The sequence below is a fragment of the Nothoprocta perdicaria genome, unplaced genomic scaffold, assembly GCF_003342845.1.
Source record: "Nothoprocta perdicaria isolate Ctin4 unplaced genomic scaffold, notPer1 scaffold_116, whole genome shotgun sequence".
Lineage (NCBI taxonomy): Eukaryota > Metazoa > Chordata > Aves > Tinamiformes > Tinamidae > Nothoprocta > Nothoprocta perdicaria.
The window spans coordinates 199,867-226,942 of record NW_020454272.1 but is presented as its reverse complement, the minus strand read 5'-3'; the positions used below and the strand labels follow the sequence as shown (position 1 = coordinate 226,942).

The window sequence follows — 27,076 nt, the reverse complement described above, 5'->3', positions numbered from 1 at the left end:
AAAATTAAAGACCCTAGTGAAAGTAATCCTGTCATTAATTTTGCATGTGCTTCCTTATTACTATTTTAAACCTCCTCAGAGCAGGATCCTGTAACAGCCTGCGCGTGTAAGTTGCCTCCTAAGTGCTGTCTTGTGGCCTTTCTCTTCAGCACTGCTGACACTTCGTTAGATTCGATTGATCACTGAAATCAGGCCGGCCAAAGCTCCCTGTCCCGAGCAGCCTCTTTTCCCTTTGCTTCATGGCATTCCACGGAGGTTTGGGAGAATTAGATACTCTTGGAAAAAAAAAAAAAAAAAAAAGCCATTTCCTGCTGCTCACATTCCACTGGAGCAGTTTGGCTGCATGCCGAGGGGACGGTGAAGAGCAGCATTCAGGAGGGCAGGGACTGGGTGCCGCCGGAGCCGGACACCACGGGAGCATCCAGGAAGGGCTGGGAAGGGAGGCAGGGAAGGTGGGGGATGGCTCTGGGCCCTCGTGTCCTGGCCTTGCCTCTGCTTCCCGTGCAGAGGCTTCGCAGCCTGCGGAGAAACCGGTTTCCCCAGCCGGCTTGAGCGCCCCGCGCGTAAACTTCACCTTTTGTGGAAATGTTTAGGGGCTTTCAGGCAATCAAGTTGCAGAAGTGTCCACAGGTTGCGTAGTGCTTGAACATTTCGGGTTCAAACCTGGTTGGTGTTTGATAGGGGGTTCCTTCTTGTTTTTCTTTCTTTAATGTAATTTCTGTTAAATTACTGGGGTTTCCAGCAATGCCAAACTGATGTAATTTTAGTGTCCAGTGTTGCTACTTAGCTGCTAGGAAACACTGTATTTATTGGCCTTGCACTTCTAATGAGCCCCCTTTCTTGTTGCTGCATTGTACTTAATTCCAGTTGCTTTTTTTTCTCATTAGAAGGCTGCTTCATTTATTACAAAAGCTGGGTATGAATAGGGTGGCATAGACAAGCAAAATGCAGTTATTTCTGTCTTTCTCATACTTGGTGTGCAGTCTAAAACATTTTCCTTAATTTTTGCTATTTTTAAGTAGCTAGAGGCTGATGATAGGAGACTTCATGTAAGTATCCTTATCTATACTTAGGGATATTGCTCTCATAAATAAGGCTTTTAAACTCCCCGCACACCCCCAAACTTGGTCGGATTTTGGTCCTTACCATCAGTAAGTACTTGCATTCAAACACTGTCGTTCATTTTAGTGTATGTGTAAAGAGACTCTGTTAAAATACTTGCTGTCAAATGAGCACTATGGCACAGTGACAGCATTGCAGCAGATTGCCCTGCTACTGCAGACCATAGCTGGGAGGGCAAGACAGCTGTTTTGCCCCAGGATAGATAGGTTAATGAGGGTATCTGCCGTGTCCAAGTTGCACTGAAGAGCTGAGCCCAGCTTTCTTCTCTTCTGCCGTCTTGGGATTTGGCAAATTTTAAGTTTCTTGAGAAGTGGGAGAAAGAAAAGCAGGATCTTGTCCAGCTTGTGGGTCAAGGGGGTCCTTTCAGCTTTCTTGGTCTTGGCCCAGCAGCTCCTGGGAATTGCCCCTGCAGTGAGGGAATCCAGCTGCAATAGGGAGCTGCTTCCTTGGAGTTCAGGTGTTCTGACATGCTTCGTGAATTGTCTGAAGGAGGTGCTAAATTATGGGGTGTCTTTTTAATAAAGTTCTTATTTCTGTTACAGATTTCTGAAGACCATTGGGGTAGGGGGGAAGGTATTTCTCCTTTCTAACGATTCTAACTGTACTGAATTTTAATTGCCTGTTGCGTTAGCAAGCTTTCCAAAAAACAAGAAAGGCAAATTCTGTAATGGAGAGGAAAAAAAAAAAAAGGTTTCAAGAAAAGAGTCATTACTAGCTCTCGTTACAACTCATCATTCCTCCACTTTCCCCAAAACCACACAAGCACTTTAAAAATTGTCACTAATTCAAAAACTGCAAAATGCAGAAACTGAAAATGAGTAAAGAAATAGGAAGCTGCCAAAATTGAGGGATTTCCTTTAATTGATCTACGAAATGGTGATCAAAGCTGCTGTTCTCTGTTCCTCAATCCATACGGCAACAGTGCTGCTTTTGTTCAAAGGCTGTGGTTCCAAGTTCAAAATTCCTCACCAAATACAAAATATGGCAGTGAACTTTTCCGTTAGGCGGAGCAGCTGATGCTGGGTTGCAGAGAGCAAGCTGGCAGACCTTATTCTCTTTACTTAATTATGAGGAGTGAAATTAAAAACAGGAGAGTCAACTGCCAGAAGCTCAGGCTTCAGTGGCTTCAGTCCAGGAATTTCTGTCCGTGCCCGGTGGTGGCTGTGAACAGCGTGTGTGCACCCCTCGTCTGGAGGGTGGACATGTGTGTGAGCACTCCATCCTACCTGAAACTCAAATTAGTTGCTGGATTCCATTCACTTTTTAAGTATATTTTAAAAGAGTGGTTTTTGCTCAGCAGCTGTTCCAGGAATGTGACCCGTTCGTGCCCGGACGTAGCTCAGGTGCACGGTGGGCACTGGGTGGGCTCTGCTCGAGGGCTCCAGCCCCGACAGGGGTGACGGAGCCGGGCCCCAATGGCCAGGCCGGCTGCTCCCCGGGGCTGCCTTCCCGTCCCTCCGTCATTCCCGTCCCTGTGTCGTTCCCGTCCCTCCGTCATTCCCATCCCTGCGTCGTTCCCGCTCGCTCCCAGCGCCCCTGACCTCGCGCTGAACCTGCTGCGAGCAGAAAGCTGGCAGGAAGCTCCGCGCGAGATGGTTTCCCAGTGATTTCGCGTGCTGAAATAGTTCAAAGCTGCTGCTGGGACAGCAGGAGGAACACGTGGCCAGGACGGGGGGAACGGCATGAGGCTGGGCCTGCCAGCCTGCAGATCCGTTCAGGATGCCCAGAAATCAAAGCTTGTGGTGATAGATAAGAGAGGACAGTAACATCGAGAGCATCCCTACTGCCACTGGGTCATTACTGGTTAAATCTGGGGTCTGCCAGCTGTCCTGCCTCTTCTTTAGGAGAAAAGTGCAGGAACTGAGGTGGTTCAGAGATGTTCTCTTAATCATCACCTGAATCGATTGTACAGTTCCATAGTGAGCATGGCTTGACTTGGATTAATTTCCCTTACTGAGCAACAGGCCCTTGGTTTTAGCCATCACGTTCCCTTCTTTTGAGTCTGGGTGTGTTTTCCACGTTGCTTTGTGTTGGCAACTGGCCATGTGAAGAGAATATTTGGTATTTCATTTTCTGACATGATGGAGATGGAAGCTGAACTTAAAATATAAAAATGATGAGAATGTGCAGCCCCACAGTCTTGTGTCTTGTTTTGAGTTTGCTGAAAGTTAAAGCCGTTTTCTTCCATTTTGTCTTAGAGATGATACATATTGCTGAAAAATTTCCTGCTGAAAACTTACACAGAGTCCAATTTAGGGGAAGATTGCCTTTATGTTAATTTCAGATTGGTTTTATAAAGGTCCTATAATAAAGAGTTTGAAATTTTAAAAAATGTAGTTCATTTTGAATTGTGGAGATCTCTTGTTATTCTGATTTAATTATTATATGGAAAAACATATATATTTACCAACTTATGATGTCTCAATCTTCTGTATTTCAGATCTTTATAAGCGTTCAAGTTAATTCAATATATTTATGCTCATAGTAATTAATTACAGTTTTCATTCGTCCTTTTAACATAATGAGTTTGTAAGACACTGAATTTTCTGCACCTACTGTTCAAGCAGTTTGGTAACCAGTCCATAAGCTATTTCTTATTCATATAAATATTTTAGTTTTAAATAACGATACTGTAGTAATTATAACAGTACAGATATTAAAATAAAAACTTTTTTTATATGTTACTTGACCCTTTTTCACGCTGTTCACTTCAGGATCTGAACAAGCGCCTGTCGCTGCCGGCTGACATCAGGATACCTGATGTTTACCTCGAGAAGCTGCAGATCAACAGCCCGCCGTTCGACCAGCCCATGAGCCGGCGCTCTCGTAGAGCATCACTAGTAAGTCTGAGACCCCTGCCTTGCAAAATCAACCCCTTTGATCTTAAGTTTAATGCACGTGTCCCTATGACGTGCAAGGTTCACCCGAGTGCCTTGGGTTTTTATGTCCTGGAATGTAGAGCATGTCCAGGGTGTACTCAGCAGCTGCCAAAATCCTTTGGAGAATTCTCCCTTTCTTTCCTTTCACTTCTGCGAATTTAGCCCTGTCATTTGCCAGCTGGGAGGTCATGGCCATTGAAATCAGTGGCAAAACTCAACTCCAGAAGTGCATGTGTAGACCTGGGAGCAGGGATGATCTGTCTCAAAAACAGTAAGCCTGCACAGCCTTAGGTCAAGGCTGCAGCTCCTGCATGCTGTAGTAGGAAGGTCCTAAATCACCATAATCTGAAGGGCACTCTTATTCCTTCTTCTGTTTGTATTTGATAACAGCTTTTCTCTCGAGCTGTTAGCGTGCCATTGGTACGGCAGTTTCAGGGCGGAAGGGGGCTAAGTCTGTATGCATTTCTAAGGACACCAGTTAATTCATATTTACTGATTTAGGTTGTCTGGTTTCTTTTAAAGGAAAGTCTCAGCTTGTAGACTGTAGGAGGCTTGTAGGTCTTATGTTTCTAATTACAACATAAAAATTAGAAATCTAGAATGTGTCTTGTTACCTTTGAATATCTAGGAAAGATTTGAGCTTATTTTCACCAAAATCATCAAATTCCAATCATAACTGGAAATTCCAATTATAATGGATAGATGATCCATCTATCATCATTCCTAAATATAATCTGGATTTTGAAGACTCTCTAGCCCATATTTTCTGAGCAAATTCATTGGTGAGAATTCATTGCTTTGTATAGGAAAAGAACGGATTTGTAACGTCCACTTAGGCTTTTGTTATATTGACTTAATAGCTTGTTTTCATATTTATTTTTCAGCAAATGTATATACAGAGTTAATTGAGTTAACTGTAAGATATCCTTGTTTTACTCTTTCTGAATTTCAACTGTGCATAACAAATCAGTGGTTATGAGTTTTACCATATATTTTTCCTCTGAAAAAGCAGTAGTTCCAGACTAAAGCTCAGGTTTCCATGTTGCCTTTTGCATGAACAATTCCAAGAGAAGAAAAGATTGAAGTACTGGAAGTAGTAGTAACAATTTGGCAAGTTTGAATTTTTTTTTTCCAGAATTTGGTGTATCGTTAGCCATGCATTTGAGTTATTCCATTAGCACTGAAATGGAGAATGTATTTCTCTGAACTTCTCTCTTTGGGCTCTGACATGCTGAAGTAGCCTTTCTGATATAACCTTTCCAGGGCTGGAACGTAATGTTTGGACGTAAAAAGTGTTTCTCATGTGTTTCAGCTTCTGTGCTCCTTTACCACTGAGCCCTAAGTGACGACGGTTGAACTTCCCTTCCCTTGTATTTTAGAAAAAAGAAAGAAAAACAGTGCCCTCTAATGAATATGATCAGTGTCCAGAATCAGCTTCCTGTCACAAGATTTTGTTTCGCCTTTCAGAAATGCTTTTGGGGCTTAGGAGTTGAAATAAAGCCTGTCTGCAGCGCTGTGCCAGGCAGGCAGCCCTTTGCCCCGGGATTCTTCTACTATTTCAAGCTAACCTTAACAAGAAGTAAAATCCAACTCATTACTGTTGGGTTGTGATTGAAAGGCTGCTAGCAGACGAGTAATTATGATATATGAATGTTATGCTCTGCTTCAGAGGCTTTTCTTTTTTCAAGGTTTGACAGAAATAAAAGCAAAAAAGCACTAGAAAGTACCAAGTAAGGACCTCTGATATTTCAGATCTGGCATATTTCTTTGAAATACAAGAAAAAAAATAGTATTTACAGCAGTTGTGCCGTTTGTGTGTACCAGTACAGTATGACATATGCAGCAGAACGCAGACATCTCTTATACAGTGACCCTTAGGAATAAGAGACCGTGAAAAGATATTCTAATGTTTCTGTGTAAGTTGAGGTGGCTGGATATGTATGGCAGAAAAAAAAAATATGTTAAGAAATCATTTTGAAGAAAAATGAAACCTTAGTTGTTTGAGGAGTCTAAAAACAAGGTTTTCCTTTTGAATGGTGGTCAACTAAAACATGACAGTGATGAGAAAACATACATACAGGCAGGTTGTAAAGACTATCTGACCTCTGTAAGTAAGAAATACTGTAAGATTTATGGTCTAAAGAAGTCTAAAGAAAATTTGATTTTATTAGCCTTGATGAACAGCAATGAAACAATGCAGTGTTTGCTCTGCTACAGTGAGATGTTTTTCTGAAAAAAAAGTCTTAACTTGCTGACAAAATGTCACCAGTCTCAGTAAGCAATTAACCATTTATTTTTATTCCAGTCAGAAATTGGTTTTGGAAAAATGGAGACCTATATCAAGTTAGAAAAGCTCGGAGAGGTGCGTATTGCTTTCTTTGGAAATGATTATTGCTTCTGTGTATAATTTACTTAAGTCAACAGAAAATATCTCCATGCTTGGAAATGCCTATTGGATTTCTTTTCAGGAAACCTAACGTATTTGCTATGTATAGCAGTGTCACAGCCACACAAATGTTGTGCACATGCCTAACAAGGAAGAAAAGTGTGCGCAGCACCGCTGAGCTGGGGAGAAACTGCCTTCTGGGGGGACAGTGATTGCGCTTCCTACCTTCCAGCTAGACATGGATTGTCAGAGAAATTGTAGAATTGGGGGGCAGAAGAGAGAGGGAAGTTTAGGACCTATCTAGTTTGATTAAGAAGGGTGAGGAGCACCAGGACGGTAGGAGGCACCAAGCATTGCAGAAGGAAGTGAGGATCGTCAGTGTATGCGCTGTGAATATTGCAGGTCATTCTCCGTTTGCACCTTTGTATTTTTTGGTGTTTTGTTTGTTTATTTGTTGTTTCCAAAACGCTTTTTGCCTTTTTTTAATGTTGAAGTTTTGTCTCTGTTACTTGTTGGCTCACTAGGCATAGTGCAGCGTTGTGTGCCTTTGGGGAATGCTAATCAAGTCTTACTTGCTGATGAATTTTATCTCATTTGCATTACTAAGTGTAACAGATAATACCAGATATGTAGTCTGAAGCAGGACTGTTTTGTAACTTGGTATTGCTGCCTCCCTGCAGTTGCTGGAGTTAGTTGCACAAATTTATTGTTTAGTGAGTATTTCTTGTCATTGTGTAAATTATCCTAAGAGTTTCGAATCCTCTATTCCTTCAGTAGAGAATATTGAAAAAGATGAACATTCATTTTGTCAGCAAAAACAGAAGTTTGATTCTTCCCATTGCTCCACCACCCAGGGAAAAAAAAAAGTTCTTACAGAAAATATATAACAAAGATACGGTACTAGAGCCAGTTTTAGTCAAAATACAGCCTTCCAAAATATTAAATTATCCCAGTGGTGAACCAAATGAGCTTAACTAATAGCACCCGGTCGGACTTCTTCAGTAGAAATCTAGATGCCTTCTGTGTTTACAAAAGATAATACTTGTTTTACTTGTATGAAAAACAGAAAACAAAAACTAATCATATCCAGAATGTGTTCAGATAAAAATTTATATTTTCTTTTTAAGTGAAGAAACAGCCTTTAAGAATTTCTTTCCCTTTTTTTTCCCCATTGCCTAGGGTACTTACGCAACAGTCTATAAGGGGAGAAGTAAATTGACAGAGAACCTGGTAGCACTGAAAGAAATTCGTCTGGAACATGAAGAGGGAGCACCATGCACGGCCATAAGAGAAGGTGATGATTTTTTTGTGCATTCTAGAATTTCAGATATTTCTGCCTTTCTGTTTCTCCAAAGTACTGTTGACGGAAAAAAAACAGACAACAGACAACAAAAAAATGATGTAATTTCTGATAAAGAAAATTGGAATTGAGACAGTTCTTAGTGTTTCAGATGTGTTTACTTCATGGTGGTTGTTGTGTTCTCAAATATAGTATTTAAAATGTGGATAGTTTTATCCTGATTTGTGTGTATGTAGTAAGCTGCTTTCAGGGATTCAGAATACGTTTTAGGAAATGGCTGCTTCTGCCTGAAATGTTTGATTTAGAAAATGTTTGCAGTTCTCTGGTTACAAGGTGCTCAAAATGTTTGAAAGTTCGATACCTTTTCTATAAGATAGGTTACTGCTGTATGAATAGTATCTTTTCTATTATATCTCTGTAATATTAAAAAAGTAGGCAAATACCTTACTCATACAAATGTGCTACATGTACTGCATTGACTTTTAATCTGTCTCACATTTACTCACTTTATACTTAAAATTCTGTTTTGCAGTGTCATTATTGAAAGATCTGAAACATGCAAATATTGTTACATTGCATGATATTGTTCACACGGAGAAGTCTTTGACTCTTGTTTTTGAGTATCTGGTAAGCATTGAAACAACTCCTGAGCTTAAGCTAATTCATGCATCTCGTTAGAGAATATTGTTTCTAAGTAACACAGGCATATCATAAGCTGTGGCATCTCTTTAAAAATGTTGTGATTGTTAATATTTTTCATCTGCATCTAGAGTTAGCAGAGAATTCAGTTGTATGTTTACCATAAATATTGTTCAGATAATTTCAGATTTTCATTAGTGGCAGTTTACTATGAGCTGCCTGTCCTCTTTCTGAGGAAAATGTCTGCTTATACCAAATTCCCTAAGGAACACAGTTACCATTTTATGGATAACCATTTTATGCTGCATCCTTTTCAAGCAAGTGTCCAGAATTACATACCTTGCCTGCTTGTCTCTTCCATCATAGCTGCTTTCTAAAGCATTATGTAATGCTGGTTTTGTATAATATGCTAGAATATGTGTGTACTAAGATGGATGAAGGCAAGCTCAGTGTAATTGGGGGACATAGCATTTCATGCAGTTTGCTGCTGCGGAAGATGGAAGGGAAGGGAAAAACAAATAATGTGTGCTGGGATAAGGCAGCTAGCTGGAAAGCATGGGGGTGTTTTTCAACCTTTGGGAAGCCGAAGTTTTCTGTATGTTCCAGCTTTTGTACCTTTTCTTGTCAAAAATGTGAATTGTTTATTTTTGTAAGAAAAAGATTTTGCTTTCTGATGCGTGATTTCTTTGCTAGTTCTAACAAGAAATCATGTTCACATAATTTCTTGTCCAAAATAATGCTGAACAATGATGGGGGTGTTTTCACAGGACAAGGATCTGAAGCAGTACATGGATGACTGTGGTAACATCATGAGTATGCACAATGTAAAGGTGAGTGTTTTTAGTGGTAGTGACTTTAAAAAAAAAATAGTTAATAACTATTTTCATTTTTAGGTCTGGCTCAGCTACGGATGACATCAGTGGGAGTCATTTTGTTTACTTGCAATAGCTTTTAAGTGTTTAAATCACTTTAAAAAAGAGATTATATCAGATCTCATTCTCTTTGAAGTGACATTTTTTAATTTAACATTTTCTTAAAAAAAGAAAATGCATACCTGTTTTGACCACTTCCTGTCCTTCCATTAATTTCTATTAATTAGTACTAATAAGGGGTGATTCTGCCCCTCTACTCAGCTCTGGGGAGGCCGCACCTGGAGTATTGGGGGCAGTTCTGGGCTCCCCAGTATAAGAGGGACGTGGAGCTTCTCGAGAGGGTCCAGAGAAGGGCAACCAGGATGATTAAGGGAATGGAACATCTCTCGTACGAAGAGAGGCTGAGTGAGCTGGGCCTGTTTTCTCTGGAGAAGAGAAGGCTCAGAGGGGATATGATTAATATGTATAAGTTCAGGAAGGGAGAATGCAGGGAGGAAGGGGACAGGCTGTTCTCACTGGTGGCCAGCGATAGGACGAGGGGTAATGGCCATAAGCTGGAGCACAGGAAGTTCCGTCTCCAGGTGAGGAGCAACTTCTTTACTGTGAGGGTGGCAGAGCCCTGGCACAGGCTGCCCAGGGGGGTTGTGGAGTCTCCTACTCTGGAGGTCTTCAAAACCCGCCTGGATGCCACCCTGTGCCACATGCTGTAGGTGTGCCTGCTTGAGCAGGAAGGTTGGACTAGATGATCTCTAGAGGTCCCTTCCAACCTCAAATATTCTGTGATTCTGTGATTTGAGAGACCTTTCCCTTCATCCCGTCACTTATGTTCCTCAGCTGTTGTGCTTTTGAGTTCTTAACAAAACAATGGTGGGTAATACAGTATGCGTGTGACCTCTGCAGATATTGCCAGTTCAGTCAAAATTGTGAGTCCACACGCATTGTCCTGTGCATTTCCTAAACAATCTGGGCGAATTGGGATGAAGATCTCGACTTCTCTTCTCTGTCTCGCTGACCACCCCTTGCTGTCACCGTGCACACTAGACATGGCCCTTAATTCCAGCTCCCGTGCTGTTAATGTTGCTGTGAACGAGTGCCCCCCAACAGTGTGGGTCTCCTGGAGGACATAAATCCCATATAAGCAGACTGAGAGCAGCTGGATGGGAAATAAAATATACCTACTGTGTATTTGTCGTTTAGGAAAAAGAATTTGGGGATGTCACCTGGTACAAAAATAAGCTCCTCTGCTAGAAAATGATGATGGAAAAGCATTTCAATGTTTCTCCTCAACAACCCTATATTATGCAGTGAATTTGTCCCCTTGGTAAACTTATAACTGTAGCACTCTGCATTTTGTGTCAGTAGCTCGTTGTCCCCTTGCTCAGCGCTACCAGCCAAGGACTCGTGTGCAGTGTGTGATGCCAGAGTCCTGCGTTCGAGTGCAGGCCCTCTGCGCATACAGGAATTGCAGAGCACTGTTTATTAAAGCAGTGGTGTAGCAAGCTGCCTTGGCAAAGCCTTTTACCACTCCCTTACTATGTATGTGTCTATATATATGCAACATTCATATGCATGACTGCAGTTCCTGGGCGACTTGCTGTCCCCAAGGACTAAAATAAACCTGCAAGTGTCAAGGCGAGGGGATGAACATGAATGCTAGAAACAGGCTACTTTGGTAATCCTCGTTTCCCCAGGTCTCTCTGTCATGAACTCGTGAATCCAAGTGTATTCTTCCAGTAGCCTGCAAAAGAGTTATTTACGTAGTTTGGCACAGCTGGATAAGGGTGCCTGAGCTACATTTTTAGGAAGGGACTCTGTAGCAGAAAAGAATTTGTAGGCAGAGACTGTTACTTAACATGAGTGTGGGAAGGAGCGTTGGTAAATGGTGACTTGGAAAAAAAAGCAGCTCTTTGGTTCTCCTCTGTTATGCAGAACAAATTGCTCTTAAAGTCACTGTGTTAAAGTACTGTGTAACAATAACGCATTAGCATGAAAGATTCTTAGTTTTGGAAGCAATAATGAGGATATTCAGAATGTGTTCATATGAAGAAATAACTTACCTTTTGAGATGGATTTCTTGTTTTGCTTATAATACAGAGATGTAACTCTCCAAATGGGCTATCAGAATGATAGGTAATCTGTAAATTCATATTTTCGGTATAACCTATGTTAATGTTCTCTTTTGCTCTCTTTAGCTGTTTTTGTACCAGATTCTTCGTGGCTTGGCATACTGTCATAGGAGAAAGGTGTTACATCGAGATCTGAAGCCACAGAATCTACTAATCAATGAGAAAGGAGAACTGAAGCTGGCAGATTTTGGTATGGATTGGAATTCTTCTATAGCAAGTGTTTTCTTCGTTCAGCATTAATGAAGTACTGAAAATAAGGTTCACTGAACCTTGGAATCCTTTGCTGTGAGGAATATGCATTTGCAAACCACTGCAAGCATCAGCAAAAATAACATTAAGATGTGCATTAGTGCATCTTTTTTCTACATTCTTACCAATTCAGAAGGCTGGGACTCTGAACCTGTGTTCTATCTTCCTGGTTATAGTGAGAACTTGCCCTTGTTATTGCTACTTTTTGTTTTATCAGTAGCCAGAAAAATAAAATGTTATCTAGTCAACATTACCAGGTAACAACTTGCTCTCAGTGATTGGAAGTAGCTGTTGTTGTCTTTATCAGAATTTATTTTGAGTTGTTTGGAGTATAAGTTCACATGGGTAGAGGTGAATGAAAAAAAATTGTGTAGGACATCTTGAATGCCCCTTCTTAGCTAGGCTGTTGGAAGTAGCAAATGAATAGGCTTCAGTCTAAAGGACTTTTAGGTTTGCGGGAGATTTAAAGGGGCTCAGAGCTTTCAGTTAAATCCTTTTCATTTGTGAATCTCAGTTGGCAGAGTGGTTTTTTTCTGTTTTTTTTTTTTTTTCCTGTTTCCTTATTTCCGTATTTAGCCTAAATTATGCTTCGTGTTAAAATGAAGAATCTCAAAATGTTGGCTGGCTTCACCACTCTGGCTTCAGTTAGTTTCTGCCCTGCTCTGTTTTGTGTGTTTGGACTTTCCTAGTACTCCAGTCTTTACATCAGCTATTGGTAGCTGTCCTGCGATTCAGTCTAGTCTGGGATGGAATCTGCTCACACGATTTTTGTGCTCTTTATTTCAACATTTTAATTACCTTTCCTGCCCTAGATGTTGCCATAGTTTATCACTTGTGAAGGATCATTTTTTCTACAAGTGAATCGTACCCTATTTTCCGAATGTTGCTATAACCAGCTTTCTATAACTTTTTTTTCTGGTAGCTGCTGAACTGTGGCAGTGGCTTTCAGTCTATTGTGTATGGTCCCAACACAAGTCTCCTTAAGTTTTACAGTCTTCTGCAGAAGTTAGTGTTTTTAGTCTATTTATAATTTCAGTCTTGGACACACGGAAATATTCCACAAGCCATTGTGTTGGTTCCTGTGTTTCTTTTGTATGAATTAGTGGAAACAACCATAATGGATTCTGGAATTCATCTGAAGAAGCAGAAGAGAAATATGCTGCTGTGTGCTGCATATATCTGTAACTGCTGTATTCACTTACCCTGGGAAAGGTAGGGGGAGAGCATCATCTCTGCAGTTCTGTGCGTTTTCAGCACAAGCCAACCTTTTACAGGCTATTAGTAAGCAATAATACGCACATGGGTAGTGCTGTGGCCTAGCTGGAGTTTGGCAGGTATTTTCTACAGCTTCCTTTGAAACTGCCCTGAAGCAGGACCCTTAAGCAGGGTCCAAACCCTGAAGCAGGAGTCTTAGGAAGCACTATGTCCTAATCACATTCAGTTTGCCTAAAAATCACTCCAAAGCAGGATAACCTGGGAGGCAGAACGGGTCTGTCCACGTGATGACCTGCCAGATGTTACTGCATCCTCTGTTGCTGATAAACCAAGTTCCTTTGGGGTTTCCAGCGAGCACTTGGCATGGGAAGGGGCAGCCGCACGGGGGAGGGTTAATGCTGTGTTCCGTGCCAGGGAAGTTCTTTCAAAGTTGTGCTTGTACATGGATAAATATTGCTCCTTGGAGCAATATGTAGCTCATGGAGCTAATTTGTATTGAAGTTATGCCTGACATATTGACAGTGTTGCTGGAAGAACCTTGTCAGACCAACACTGCTTTGGTTCATTCCCACCATTTCATTATTCATCTATTATTCATCTGTTGCATTCTGCCTCTTGCAGCACACTTCTCAAATGGAAATAGTGTGTCAGGGAGATGTCGGAGCCTATGAGGGAAGATGTCCTCTTAATCTGATGTTTCATTGTTCTGTTGCAATCCTATAAATTTCATCAAGTTTTAATCTGTTTACATGCCCTCTATGCTCAAAAAGGCTGGGAGCATGAGCTAGCTGTGAGTGTTGAAAGGCAGATCAAAAATGGTAGAAATGCAGTTACCAAGACTTAAGTAAATATAATAGGAAAAATAATTTAGCAAAAATATTAAGATAAACTTGTCTTTTAAAAAAAGTGTTAATTTGTTAATTCCACAAAAAAAAAAAAAAAAAAAAAAGGCAATCAATGCAGATTTTTGGATTGGCTTTTTCCTCATTTAAATAAGATGGAATCACAGAGATATGCTAAATTTGGAATAATTGTACCAAGAAACAGCACATTACGTTTTATTTCCTTTCTTTGAAGGGCTGGCTAGGGCGAAGTCTGTTCCTACAAAGACCTATTCCAATGAAGTGGTCACGTTGTGGTACAGACCACCTGATGTTCTCCTGGGATCCTCGGAGTATTCAACTCAGATTGACATGTGGTTTGTATAGTTTTGCTACATTTTCATTTTAATTCTCAACAATTGAAAAATGTCAACTCTTCATTATCATAGAGCAGCATCAAATACTGATCCTTTGCATTTTTGAAGGCCACGGCAGGGTTGGATTTTACAGATAGGATTGGCCCACAGGGAAGGTGCCAGTATCTCTCCTTGAAAATGCAGAGGATCTTTTTATTGCTTAGAGTGAGGATGCATCAGGACCATTGTGTTAGGAAAAAGAAATTCACATTCTTCCTGTTACATGAGAACATGGTGCTTTAGAGTACATGCATTTTGTAGAGTGCAGTTGGTAAACTTAACTTCTTAAGGAAGAAATAATACAGCTTTGACAGCTTTTGTCTAGTCCTTTGTGATTTTTTTGCTACTGCATATCTTCTTTCAAAGCAATATTTTTAATAGCAGCATGTGGTTAACAACTAATTTAATAATTTGTTCTAATTTAAGAGGAACCACGAAAGTCTTGATATCTAAAAATTTTAATTGATGGATTATGTCTTATTTATCTTTTTATTTGCTTTCTTCTTAAAGGGGTGTTGGATGCATATTTTTTGAAATGGCATCAGGAAGGCCTCTTTTTCCTGGTTCGACTGTTGAAGATGAACTGCACTTAATTTTCAGACTTCTGGGTAAATAAATGCTTTTAGCAGGAATGTTGCTATCTGTACATTTTCTTTTTTCTTCTAAACACCTTCTCCTTGAGAGCTGTAGATCTTCATCTGTAAACAGTGACATTTTGTATTCTGTTGTATTGCAGGTGAATGAGAGTATCTGAATTTGTAATCACTTTCTGCATAGCTGAATTTGTACAGCACAATCATTAACTGTTTTTTTTCCTTTCCTGTTTAAATTACAGAATTTAGTGCTTACTTGTATAAGTCTTATTCCACTGCAATTTTTAAGTTCTTTTTTCTTTCTTTTTATAATGTAGGAACTCCATGTCAAGAAACATGGCCAGGCATTTCTTCCAGTGATGAATTTAGAAACTACAACTTTCCTAAATATAAACCACAGCCCCTAATCAACCATGCACCGAGGTACTTTGTGTTTTTTTAATAGAAAATAGGCATCTCTGGCTTTGGCTTTTTGTGAACGTGAGCATGTTTCTAAGTTCAGTGTGTTAGTGAACTAGAAAATTGCACCGTGGGCAAAGCATAATCCTGGTCCCAGAGGATTGCTGTGTGTAATATCACCCAAGGCCCCACAACTCCATAATGACCTACAGAACTGTAAGCTCGGGTTAATTTTGCCTGCGTGATGTTAGGAAGTGCTCTGTGAATAGCACTTCCTAAACTGCCCACATCTCTCCTGTTGTGAAATAGACTCATTGTTAGAATGGCAGAATTTCCTAGAGCAGGTTCTTGAGATAATGCTGAAGCCATTATGAGATTTGGATAGGTCCAAACTGTACTGTTAGCAGCACAGTTACCAAAAATAAACTTTGTCGCAAGGCCTGATGATTTGACTCTAAAGAGAATGATTTGCTATTTTTTCCTCCAGCAAATGAGTAGTGTTAGACTTTATTAAAAAAAAAAAAAAAAAGGTTAAAATAAATGACCCTGAGCCTCCTATTAAATCACAGCCCAAAACTCAAGATTCATATCTGACTAGTGTTTCTCTGGCAATCAGATTAAGAGATGCTGGCATTTATATGTGTACACATTAGCTTGTGGGAAAGTTGTTCACGTGAAAACGTTACTTTAAGCTTTTTTTTCAGTTTTGCTGTTGTTTAATGAAATGAGCTGTTTTGCAGTTTTGCTTTGGTAAATATAATTCAAAAACCATTTTAATTTTTAAAATATTTTTATTTTCAGGCTAGACACAGAAGGAATTGAATTGATAGCCAAGTTTCTGCAAGTAAGATGTTTTTTGCAGTTTTGCTTTATGAAAGTGCTGGTTTAAAGCTTTTAATATATTATTTCTAAAATGTATTGCAAGCTGTAGTAACTGTTAGATTTATCTCCAAGTGCAATATGCAGCTGAGTCTGTAGTGAAAGATGGATTTGGAAGGAGTGGTTTTTAATCTGCCTGATCTAGGAACTTGAAAGCTGATGTTTAATTCCCTCTGAAAGGGGAAATTACTGCTCTGCCAAAAGAGCGGTCCTTTTACTCCATCTCGTAAGGTTATGATTGGCCTCTAATTCTTTCATGAAAATATAAACTCTTGTGAAATAAGGTATTTAAAAACAGAGCTGTAGGAGCTAATGTTACATTTCTTCAGCAGTGGACATAGTTTACTGTTAGGGAAACAGTTACAGAGGTGTACTGCTGCTCTTTGCTCTTGCACCCTGTCTGTATTCTGGTGGTTAAACAGTATGTGTGTTTAATCTTTTAATCTACTTGAAAAATCGTGTCAGGTACTGGGAAGGAAGATGGCAGGCCCGTTGTATGCCCTTGGATGGATGGCAGAAGCCCTGTAACTTCACCATCTTACAAGTTCCTAATATTTAAGATGGAGTGCATTTGCCCTAGTTTGCAACACAGCCAAAAATTCAAATTTATGCAAGTCCTTCATCTGTCTGCACAACCTGCAAGAACAGTATTTGTGCACCTTGACAGCAGTTAGTTGTAACTTTTCTAGTTTTTAAAGACATGTCTGCATCTTTGCTGTGCACAGATGATAACCAGAAGACACATAGAGCATAGTTTGAAGACCACCTTGCGTGAAGTTCCATTTCATGCAACAGAGTGCATTCTGATTAGGAAAAATATTTTCATCTCATGAAATCGCACTTTATTGCAATTTAATATTAGAATGTAAAGAGGCCAGAAGTCTGTCTTCTAATTGTTGCTAAAATTATAAATACAGTTTAAGCATATTTTTGATTTACAGCAATTATTTTGACTATTTTAGCAATCTTGTTATATGTTGCTGATACTAATTTAGATAACATATGTTAGATTTTCATGTGCGAAGTAGAAGTAGTGGCAACAAAGACGTCCTAGTGAGTTGGTGGGAAACACTGAGAAGTAGAACTCCTTCCTTTGAGGAATCACTTGATGCAAGTAATTCTTTAATAAAAAACAATGTGCATTTATCCATTTATGTTAATAGTATGAATCAAAGAAGAGAATTTCGGCGGAAGAGGCTATGAAACATGCATACTTCAGGAGTCTTGGAACAAGAATACACACTTTGCCTGAAAGTAAGAATCATAAAACAGCAGAATATTGTTAAGATAATACATTAAAACTAACTTTGTTTCTTAAGAAAAAAGAAGTCTATCCTATTAAACAGACTGGTATATATATTTTTAAAGTATTTTAGAATAGGGAATACTTTTTCCTTATTTAAACTGTACAATTGAGAGTAGAATTTTGTTCAGTAAAGCATAGCTGTGCCTGGATGTGAACTCTTCTTTTCTTTTTTTTTTTTTTTTGTTACCCTTCCAGGTGTTTCAATATTCAGTCTAAAAGAGATTCAGTTGCAAAAAGACCCTGGCTTTCGAAATTCCACTTACCCAGAGACAGGTATGGGAAGCTCAGTATTTTCTGAACTGAAAACATTCATGAAAACATTCTAAACTGGAAAATACTCTGCTAAATTGGTCTGTCTGAGTGAACTCGACCTGAAAATGGCTTGCTTAGAGTCTTATGGTAGAGACATAGGCTGAATGTACAGGAGATGAGTTGAAATAGAGATGGGCAGAGGGGCTGATTGTGGGTGCTGAACTGCGGCAACCAAAAACCAGTTGCAATGAGTGCAATCAGGAAAAGATCCCGATACCAGCTTAACCCCAAGGACTATTCTGCTGGCGCAGGACGAGGTGGCTCATGGCTGAACGCTGAGTTGTGCTCTTGCTGCCGTTTCTTACCACGGTCCTGTTCTGTTGCAGGACACGGGAAGAACAGAAGGCAGAGCATGCTTTTCTAGAGCAGTGAAGCCCAGGCCTATCCTATCAGCCAAGGACTCGGATCTGAAGGCAGTTCTCTCTTTTGGTGGACTTGGAATCGCAGTTTGTCTACACTGTCCTCTTCACAGTGGAGTCTTTTTATTTCCAACCTGCAGATTATGTTTTTATATTTGTTGTCACAGTGTGACAATTTTTTGTACAGTTGGTTTTAAGGTCTCCTCTGCCACTAGAGCCAGTAGGTTACAGCTGTTGATGTAACTGTAGCTGCAATTTTTGTGCAGGACTGAGAAACACAGTGCATTATTTATTGCGGAATCATTGCTGCTAAATAACTACTGTCTGTATAGTTAACACAACAGTTCCATGCCTGAAGAAGTTGCAATGGCTTTATAATATGTGAATGCATCTGTTTCTCTTCATAAAATGGTCTACTGCTGCGGGGTTTTTTGTATTTCTTAAACTGCAGTGTTTCCTGGAATGTAAACATAGCTTTGCTTGGCTATAGATGAACCATCTTTAACGCTCTAAGTTCATGGCACTTAATTCCTTATTTAACATTGGAAGTATGTGTTCAAATAGTTGAAAAATTATTAAGCATATTAAGTTTTTGAAAAGCACACGGTGTGAAAGTTGATTCAAACAAGTGAACAGTGAACTGTTTTTTGCTCTCAGATCCTATATTAATTACTGAGAAATCAGAGCATGGAGGCTGGATGATAAATTGTGTCACAGTTGCTCCAGCATACAGTATTTGCACGTTATTGTGCATATGGGACCTGCAGAAGCAATGACTTTTTTACCTTTTTTAACTAAAAAACACAGTTAAATAAGAATTCATGCACATGATACCCAGGTTTACTTTCGAAATTTGTAGTCCTCTCCTGTCCTTCATTACAGAAGCACAGGATGACTAGTGACAAGAGTGTGGGAATAATGTCACTCTTTCCCATCTTGTTGCCCTCCCATTTCTATATTTTTCACTTGAAATCAACTGGAAAGATGCAAGTTTGTACTTGATAAGAGCTCACTATGCTACAGAACTTCTCAAATGGGAACTTAGAGAGTTTTCCAGATCTTAGATGTTACCTGTTTACCTGAGATAGTAGACATGTTACTACTATGCTTATGCATCTCAGTGAGTATCATAAGTACACCCTTGGTGATGGTTACAGTATTTTTAAGCATTTGTGTTCACCTTTATGAACTTATTTGTTTAGTGCATCTTAAAGAGACTGTAAATCTTTATTGGTATATTTTGAAATGGTCATGTAAATCTTTGGCTGGTATATCATGAAAATAGTCATAGGTAACTTAATTTTTTTCCTGACATTCACTGTAAAACGTTCAGGGGTCCTACCATTTCTGTTCAGGAAATCTTGTAGTTTATTGTTATTTAACAGTATTAAGTGAATTTTTGTATATTTCATTTTAACTTTATTTGTGAATAGTGATTGTGGCATGTTTGGGGGTGTTTTATTAATATTTCATTGATACTGGTAAATTTGAATTGGGACTTTTTTATTTTCTGGAAGAGAGAAATTCATGTGTAATGGTGACTATTGGACCACTACTGCTTTTCAGCATTTGTAAACCGGTTTTACGTTCAATCTTGTAGACCTAACAAACTGCTGTTATTTCTAACTGACCGACCTGTATTAATATTGTACTTTTGAAAGTATAAATATTATGTGGAATTCCTTGGTTTTGCTTTGAAATTCGTAATAGCAGAGGCCCTGTGCTGTTACAAACACGGAGTTGATGAACGTTGGGGGCACGGCGGGCACCTCGTAGCCAGATCTGTGCTTGGGGAGTCATCGGTTTGAAGCCCAGGAGCTGCTGCGGCCGCGGAGCGCAGAGGTCGGGGCAGCGGGAGCAGGGGGGGACCCAACGGACCCAGCGAGGCCGTTGGGAACCTCCTGGAGCGTGGGCCGCTTTCCTAGCGAGCGCCCCTGCACGTCGCCCGCTGCCGGAGGCTGTGCCCGGGAGCCCCGTGAGGAAAAAGACCTTTGTCCTGAAACAGTCGCTGTCTATTTTTGTAGAGCTGATACGGATCTGATCTAGATTTTATACCCATTGACTTTGTAGGAAATACGTTGTAGATGTGCTAGTGTTGAAGAAACAAGTGGTGGAGAAACATCTGCTTTTTTTTTTTTTTTTACGGAAGTAGTGAAGATACAGGGTAAATGTTTGCTGGTGATAAATGTGGGATTTAGCTTTTCTAGAGCAGTAACATTTCGTAGGTCATAGAAGAAAAAGGAGTACTGTGATATTAATGAGTAAAGGACTTTAAGGTTTAACTGGTAAAATGGAGTGCACTAACAGATTCAGGTGGGAATCAGCTGCAGCTGACAAAGGGAGCTTTCCATTTGAAGCAGGAATTCAGCTTTTTTGTTGCAAGACATGACAAGATGTTCCATGTTATTGCAGCAGTGCTCTGAACAGACGGTGGTTTATCTCGGAATGTCCCGGTAAATCAGCTCCGTTCCTTAGGCGGGAGCTTCAGGACGTGCTTTTAAGCACCTGGGCCCCTGTGCGGGCCGGGTTCTTCCCCTTGTCCCTAGCTGAAGGCCCTGCACGGGCAGGGACGGTTGTGAGGCCGCCGCCCGTGTGGGCGGCTCGGCCAGGAGGGCCCGGCCGTCCCGCTGCCCGCGGCTCCATGGAGCCTTCAGGACACGGCTGCTGGAGGAGGCGCCCCCACAACCACCGTCTGGCGGGAAACCCCCGGCCAAACATGGATGCCTTGGGAGCGGGGCGGGACGCGAGGCTGAGGGCCCCATAGGGAGCAGCGGCCTGTGGAGTGTCGCTTATCCCGGCGACAACCCGGGGGAGCCGCCCACTGAATCCCACCGAATCCCACGTGCTGGCCGCAGGGAGGCCCCAGGCGCTTCCGCACTTGGGGAGGAGAAGCAGGGGCTGAGGAGAGGAGCGTGGGGCGAGGAGGAGGCCGTGGGGCGAGGAGGAGGCCGTGGGGCGAGGAGGGGGCCGTGGGGCGAGGAGGAGACCGTGGGGCGAGCATCTCGGCGGCCGCGTTGCTGCCGCTGCTCTGCCCCTGTGACGGGCAGTGCCCTCGACGGGGCAATAAAACTCGGAGGGAACTGGTGTGCTTTGTACCTGCAGGTCGTTCGAAAAGGCAAAGCGCCAGGCGGCGTTCCCCGAGCTGCTCGCGTGCTGTGCTTGTGCATGAGCGTTTCCATTTAATAAAGTTTCTTGTTCCTCTTTGACACCGCTCAGATGGAATTAAGGTTACGAGTGCATTCGGTTATGGAGAACAAAATACATGAAATACATGTTGTAAACATCCACAAGCTAAGTATTGGAAATCCGGGAAATACCTAGAATTAAGGTCAGACTTGGAATAAATCCAATCAAATTAGGGTATGGAAAGGTACAGCTGTAGCCCGCACTGACATTTTGGAGAAAAAATAAATTTACTGTAGTTGAAAAAAATGATGTCACAGGCATTGGATTATTATAGCTTGATACTAAAGGGCAGAGTTTAAACCTTGTTAGCACACTTAGTACCTTTTCTCCCCTTAACAGTGCTCACCTTTAAGGAAATGTTGCATGTCATAAGTTATTAATTTTTGATAGGAACGAACACACATTCATTCAGAGCGTTTTTTTAATCAGAATCTGGGCTGTTACAGATTTAACGCTACATGAGCACATATGTGGGTCAGCACTCATATCTCACCATTTATGTCAGACCAGTTTAAGAGACTGACAAATTTACTTCAGTTTTTAAAAATAATGGAAGCAGTGTGCTTAGCTAACTGATATATTGTAAAGCTGACTGTACAGGCGGGATTATTTTGAAAAGCAGAATTGCCAAGTAGATATGTGGGCTTTGTAATTCCTTCCAGGTAATTCCTACCAGGTAGTTCTTTCATCTACAGTGTTGAAACAGAGAAATCAAACTCTTGTTCCAGGCTACAGTGAAAGTTCATGTTGTCAGAAGTGGGATTTGACTTTGACTGTTCCAGATTTTCATTTTGTGTGTGTGAACATCATCTATCATTCCCGGAGATAAAGATTGATGTGAGTGGAAAAATACATGCATTAAAATTTTCCATGATTTTCTTCACGTGTTCTCTAAAATCCCTTGCCTCGTTCAACTTCCATGATTTCTGAGCCAGCTTCAACCCTGGACACACACACATGCACATACTGATTGAAATAGCTGCTTAATTTATTGGCCTGGCTGTACCCTCTCAATTCACTTAAGCAGCTGGCCCTCTTAAGGAGATTGCTTTTGTGGTGCTCCTGGTGAAATAAGAGCCCTGCTCAACCTCACATGCCATACCTTGAAGCAAATTATCCCCCGGAGAGCTATAAACTTTCCCTGTTTGTTGCAGGGGGATCAAGGGATCCTCCTTCTGCCTGGAATGTGGTCGCTGAGGATTGCCGGGCTGCAAGGATGCCCTGCCCTGTCCCGCTGCCTCCCTCCTGCCTCCTGCCCCTCTTATGCATCATGAACTTGTTCTCAGCTAAAAACAGCTATTGCTGCTAGCTTGTTTTCAAGGGGGGTTTTTTTCCTCTTTTTCCATGTCCTTTTCCTTATTTACAAAAGGAGGAAGCTGGCCTGGAGCCACGTGGGGAATAATTGGTTAATTGTACCTGTGTGTCCTTCTCGACGCAGACACAAAATGAAATGTTAGGAATCTGCTGGGGACAAAAGCACCCGGTAGCAGCGCCGGGAGTCCTGCCCGTGCAAGACGCGGTTTCAGAGCCCCCCAGGGCAGCCCCTGTGGGGTTGGCTCTCCCTTTGCTTCACCTGCATACATGTATTTTCCTTCTCACCATGTTGTGGGTCACTTAGCCCTCAGGACATGTGGGTCAGCACTCACATTGCTGCGGGCAGAGCTCTCCTGTATCGGCTGTTAAGGGCAGACAGTGTCTGGGGCTAAAAGCCATTTCCAAAGCCCTTGCTTTCTGATGACTTGGTAGGTGGGTTTAAATCTGCGCGGCCTGTGTGTGTTTATCCTGCAGACAGGGCACACAGCCGGCCTCATGACCAGAAGGGAACAGCAGGTCATTCCATGGAAGGCGATCTGTGCTTCCTGTGCCTTTTCTAAATTGCCTTGGTGCTCATGACGGTTCTAAAGATGCCTCCCCCGGGCACGAGATCGCACAGTCCCTCAATTCAGAAGCTCTTTCTTGTAGAATTAAAATTACAGAGCTTGTTTCAGAGCAGTCTGTTTCCCCCTTTAAGCAGTCGTCTTGCTGGCACTTGAGCTGTTCCCTTGGTAGCTCTCTCCAGATGAGCAAATCTCGGTCTGACAAGGCCGATTTTATGCGCACAAAGCAAACTGTCCCTTGTCCGTGCAATGGACGTGTGTCAAATCTCTCTCATTTTCTCTGCTTCGTTACCGTTCGTCGCTGCCCTTGCCCCCGGCAGTGCTCTGTGGGCGTGCAGCCCTCCCGCTGCGGAACCCTGTCCCTGCTGCCGCGCTGGGACCTGCCGCTTGGAAAACCAGTTTCAAGGTGGGCTCACCACGGACTGCTTAGGTACCCAGCCTGCCAAATACTGAAACCCTCATATATTGCCAAACTGTGAATACAGTTCCTATAACGTAAACATGCAAATACCCCCAAAAAAGCCTTCCAGTGCCATCAAACTGCAATTAGTAAGAAGAATATCCAAGGAAGAGTAACCCTAGTGTTGTTCGCCAAGGACAAGTGCTGGAGGTCTCCACTGCCACAGAAATATTGACACTTTCAAAGTATTTATTTTACAAACATTTATTTGATTTTTTTTCTCTACAGTTAAAAAGATATGTTAACAAAATTCAATAGAAAATTACCAATAGAATGTTTTCTTTGAAGTGTAAAGCACAGTAACCTAGTGTTTCAGATAAGTGTTTTGACTTGAGAGGCAGGACTTAACCTTTATAATTAGGTTTCATCCACAACAGTCAGAGGTTTTGTTCCCTATCCTGATCAATTTACAAGGCGGATTTTATTTTATTTTGACAACCCGTTTTTTCACTTGTGAAGTTTACCAGCAAAAGATGATGTTCTATTTTTTATTCTCACAAAGATGAGAAGACAGTGCTACTTCCTGTTTCTAGGTGTCTTCCTTGGAATTTTTTGGTGAATTCTCTTGGATCTTTTACAGTAATCTGCTTTTTGTTTTTCCTAGCATTGCTATTTTCTGCCATCTTAAAAAAAAAGAAGTTAGCTGGGGAGATTGTCAGCCTTTTAAAATGAAGAAGTCAGCCTTACTATTAGGACTAAAAGTTTGGAAGAAACAGAATTGGGAGAATCTGGAAGCTTTTTGCTGTAAGAATCTTTTTTTTTTTTCTGTCAAGCACTCCCTCCCCCCATCTTAATGTGCGGGGTTTTCTCTCATTGCAGTGGGACATTCAGCAATGCTTTTTAATAAGGCCACATACTTCCTGAGTATCTTTAAACTCGGAGTGAGAAACACAGGGCCCTTAACCTCTGAGTTCCCCTGTCACTTCAGCAGTATGTGCAAGGCGCCGCCCCACTGCAGCGGACAGCTACAGCTTTGGGAAAAACGCGGCGATGGTCGGCCCTGGAGGGTGAGTAACTGCCTGTACGTAAGGTAGTTACTGAAGGAAAATTCCATGTACCTGAGAGAAGACATCTGCTGAAAGGGCATGTTGGGATTCTTTGGGTCTCTGGGATTCAGTCGCCCCTAGGCTAGTCAGTCCCACCGCTTACGCACTGTCTCCCACCCTGCTTTGACTCTGCTAGGTCTAAGATTCCCTTTTGCTCATGAATTCTGCATAGGTGAAGCCGCACCTTTGGAGTGCACGGGATAGGACCTCTTGGAGACCTTCAAGTGCTGAATCAAGTGGAAAAAATCTTGTTTTGTTCCTTTTCTCATCCCTTGCATCTAATTGCTGTGTTTATCGGCACTGGTGCTCCAGGTAGATACGACAGTTTTTTAGTCACTTAATTACCCTTCAGTGAAACCGAGGAGTCATTTTTGGTTGTGCAACCCGGGAGCCTGAGGAAAATTCCTGCTGTCTTTTGTCAGGCAACCTCTGCCCCCAAAATGGCTTTTAAACATCACAGCTGCATTAATAAAATGTTTATTTAGCACCTTTCCTGTTGGAGGATCCAGAAGCACTTTTACAACGTAACCACACACAGCATCGCTGAAGCGCACCCAGGCAGAAAACCAGCAAACAACTCACTGTGTAAGATGAGGAAAAATGGACTTCTTACCGGCTGCTTGGCCAGAAAGCAGTCAAGTCTTTAAGGTCTGTAGCAAGGAGCTTGGTTTGGGGTGGTTTTTTTTTCGTTTTTTGTTTTTTTAAGGTCTCATCTGAAAGACCCGCATGGTGAAACTGTGTTCAACCCAATTTAGCCACCTCAGAAAAGGCAAAGATTTGTATCAGCCCTGCCAAGATTAGAATCTGTGGTGCCAGGGAGTCTGGCCTCATCCTAACCTGACATTCAGATGACTAAACCCATCACCTTAAGGTAGAGGATATACCTCATAAGTTGCAGTTGCAGACACAGAGTCGCACAGTGCTGTGTTCTAATCCAGCATGCAGATAGTTATGTGGAAACCTCCCACGGGTACAGCATGCCTCTCTACGAGCACCAGACGTTAATTTACAGTCCTACAACTTGTCCACCTTTGGAAGAAGGGGGAAATGTGACCTTCTGAGCTAGAATAATCTTTCAAGGGCAAGGGCAGAAGGCACTTGGCACGACTGAGCAAAGCACCTGGAAATGCTCCGTCAGGAAGGAGCCCCATTCCCTGGGAGAACAGAGAGCGGCCGCAGTCTTCCCAGCTGCAGCGCGGACAGTTTGCAAGAAGTTCGTGCCAAGTAAATCCTCAGCAAAGTCTCTTTTCCTACCGGAACCTCTTTCCAATACTGCAAGTGTTTCGTGACTGTTTGCGGCCGCGGTTGTGCTCCCTGTTGCAGCTCCACCAAGAACCTGGGCACGCGTGTGTAAACGTGGCTCCGCTCCTCTTCAATGCACTTCCTGGCTGCAGCACTTAGTACGTCTTTCAATTCAGCAAAGAAAAATTATAAGGCTATTTTTATACACTTTGAAAGCACTTAATACAAAGTTGCATGGATACACTGCATCGTATGGCCTATCTGTGGAGAAAATACTGAAATACTACCGTAGGGCTCTTCAATGCTAGTTTTGTCTTTCAACTTTTTATCTTAATACTAGAAAATATATAAATCATTTACATGACATTATGCAAAAGAAGGCACAGCCGGTTATAGTTTACACAAGCACAATGCATAATATGCAGAAAAAGGGATTAAAAGAAGCTTCACATCCTTATTAGATACGTTGTTGCAATCCATTAAGAGAAGTACTTCATCAACAACAGAAGTGTTCAACACTTGAGAGCTAGGATATAAAAAAATTATAATTCATTTAATGCAAAACAGATTTATATATATTTTTTATATATAAACACTGTTTAAAAATGCTAACATAATAAAAGTAGATTATCCATGTAATGAAAAGTGCAAACCAAAGTAATAGAGGGTTTCACAACGTCCTTCTCATGACACAGGAGAAAAAAAAAGGTAGCCCAGAGGAATGAAGTGTTGAATCCACCAGGGAGTCCTTAACGTGCTGAGGCACCATCAGGATTTGTGAGCGTTGGGCGAGAGCAGGACTGGAGAGGAGGCTCCGTCCAGACCGGGCAGCGGCACCGGAATGTGCCCGTTGAGCAGGGTTGGAAACTGGAAGAGAGCGGGAGACAGACACACGGCTCTCAGGTGGCTGCCCGAGGTACGTGTGGACCACAGGTCTGCAGCAGACACTGGGAACGGCCAGCAAGGGAGGAAAAGGGAGTGGAATTTGAGGTTTGATAATGTGGCTGGTTATACTTTATAGAAAAGCTCGTGTAACTATGCAGCTGCCAGCAAGCTGGTAAAACAAGTAATAGAGAGGAATGCTTGCCACCCACAAATATTTCTCAGCCAAGTATTTGGCCATATCCACAAATATTTTTCAGCTTTCAAAATACTGATTGCATCTGTGCTTTTGATCGCCCTTCATAAAGGCTAAGGAAGAAAGATGCTGGAAAAAAAGAAGGTCAAGTAGTTTTCTGACAGAAAAAAACCACAGTTGTGAATAAGTAAAATGGTGAGAACTACTCTCGTGTGAGAGAGCAGGAGTTGGGCTATTCGGGGCGAGGCCGCAGGGGAGCTGCCGGCGCCGCGCGGGAGGCCGAGCTCCGGCCAAGGCAGGGACCTGCAGTGCCT

The 27,076-nt window shown here is 41.7% G+C and overlaps 2 protein-coding genes across 2 annotated transcripts in view; one reads left to right on the top strand and one right to left on the bottom strand.

Annotated features, from left to right (window-relative positions):
* CDK17 (cyclin dependent kinase 17) overlaps nt 1-19,542 on the top strand; it is a 51,148-nt gene extending 31,606 nt beyond the window's left edge. The window contains exons 4-16 of the mRNA XM_026053453.1: nt 3,837-3,962; nt 6,307-6,363; nt 7,567-7,681; nt 8,220-8,314; nt 9,094-9,156; nt 11,391-11,514; nt 13,866-13,986; nt 14,536-14,633; nt 14,936-15,041; nt 15,819-15,861; nt 17,060-17,150; nt 17,398-17,475; nt 17,841-19,542. Coding sequence (XP_025909238.1) covers nt 3,837-3,962; nt 6,307-6,363; nt 7,567-7,681; nt 8,220-8,314; nt 9,094-9,156; nt 11,391-11,514; nt 13,866-13,986; nt 14,536-14,633; nt 14,936-15,041; nt 15,819-15,861; nt 17,060-17,150; nt 17,398-17,475; nt 17,841-17,878 — 1,155 coding nt within the window. The 3' untranslated portion in view covers nt 17,879-19,542. The remainder of the gene's footprint in view (nt 1-3,836; nt 3,963-6,306; nt 6,364-7,566; nt 7,682-8,219; nt 8,315-9,093; nt 9,157-11,390; nt 11,515-13,865; nt 13,987-14,535; nt 14,634-14,935; nt 15,042-15,818; nt 15,862-17,059; nt 17,151-17,397; nt 17,476-17,840) is intronic.
* Nucleotides 19,543-24,425: 4,883 nt separating this feature from the next.
* Nucleotides 24,426-27,076, bottom strand: part of ELK3 (ELK3, ETS transcription factor) — a 20,260-nt gene continuing 17,609 nt past the window's right edge. The window contains exon 4 of the mRNA XM_026053542.1: nt 24,426-26,551. Within this exon, the coding sequence (XP_025909327.1) occupies nt 26,453-26,551 (99 nt within the window). The 3' untranslated portion in view covers nt 24,426-26,452. The remainder of the gene's footprint in view (nt 26,552-27,076) is intronic.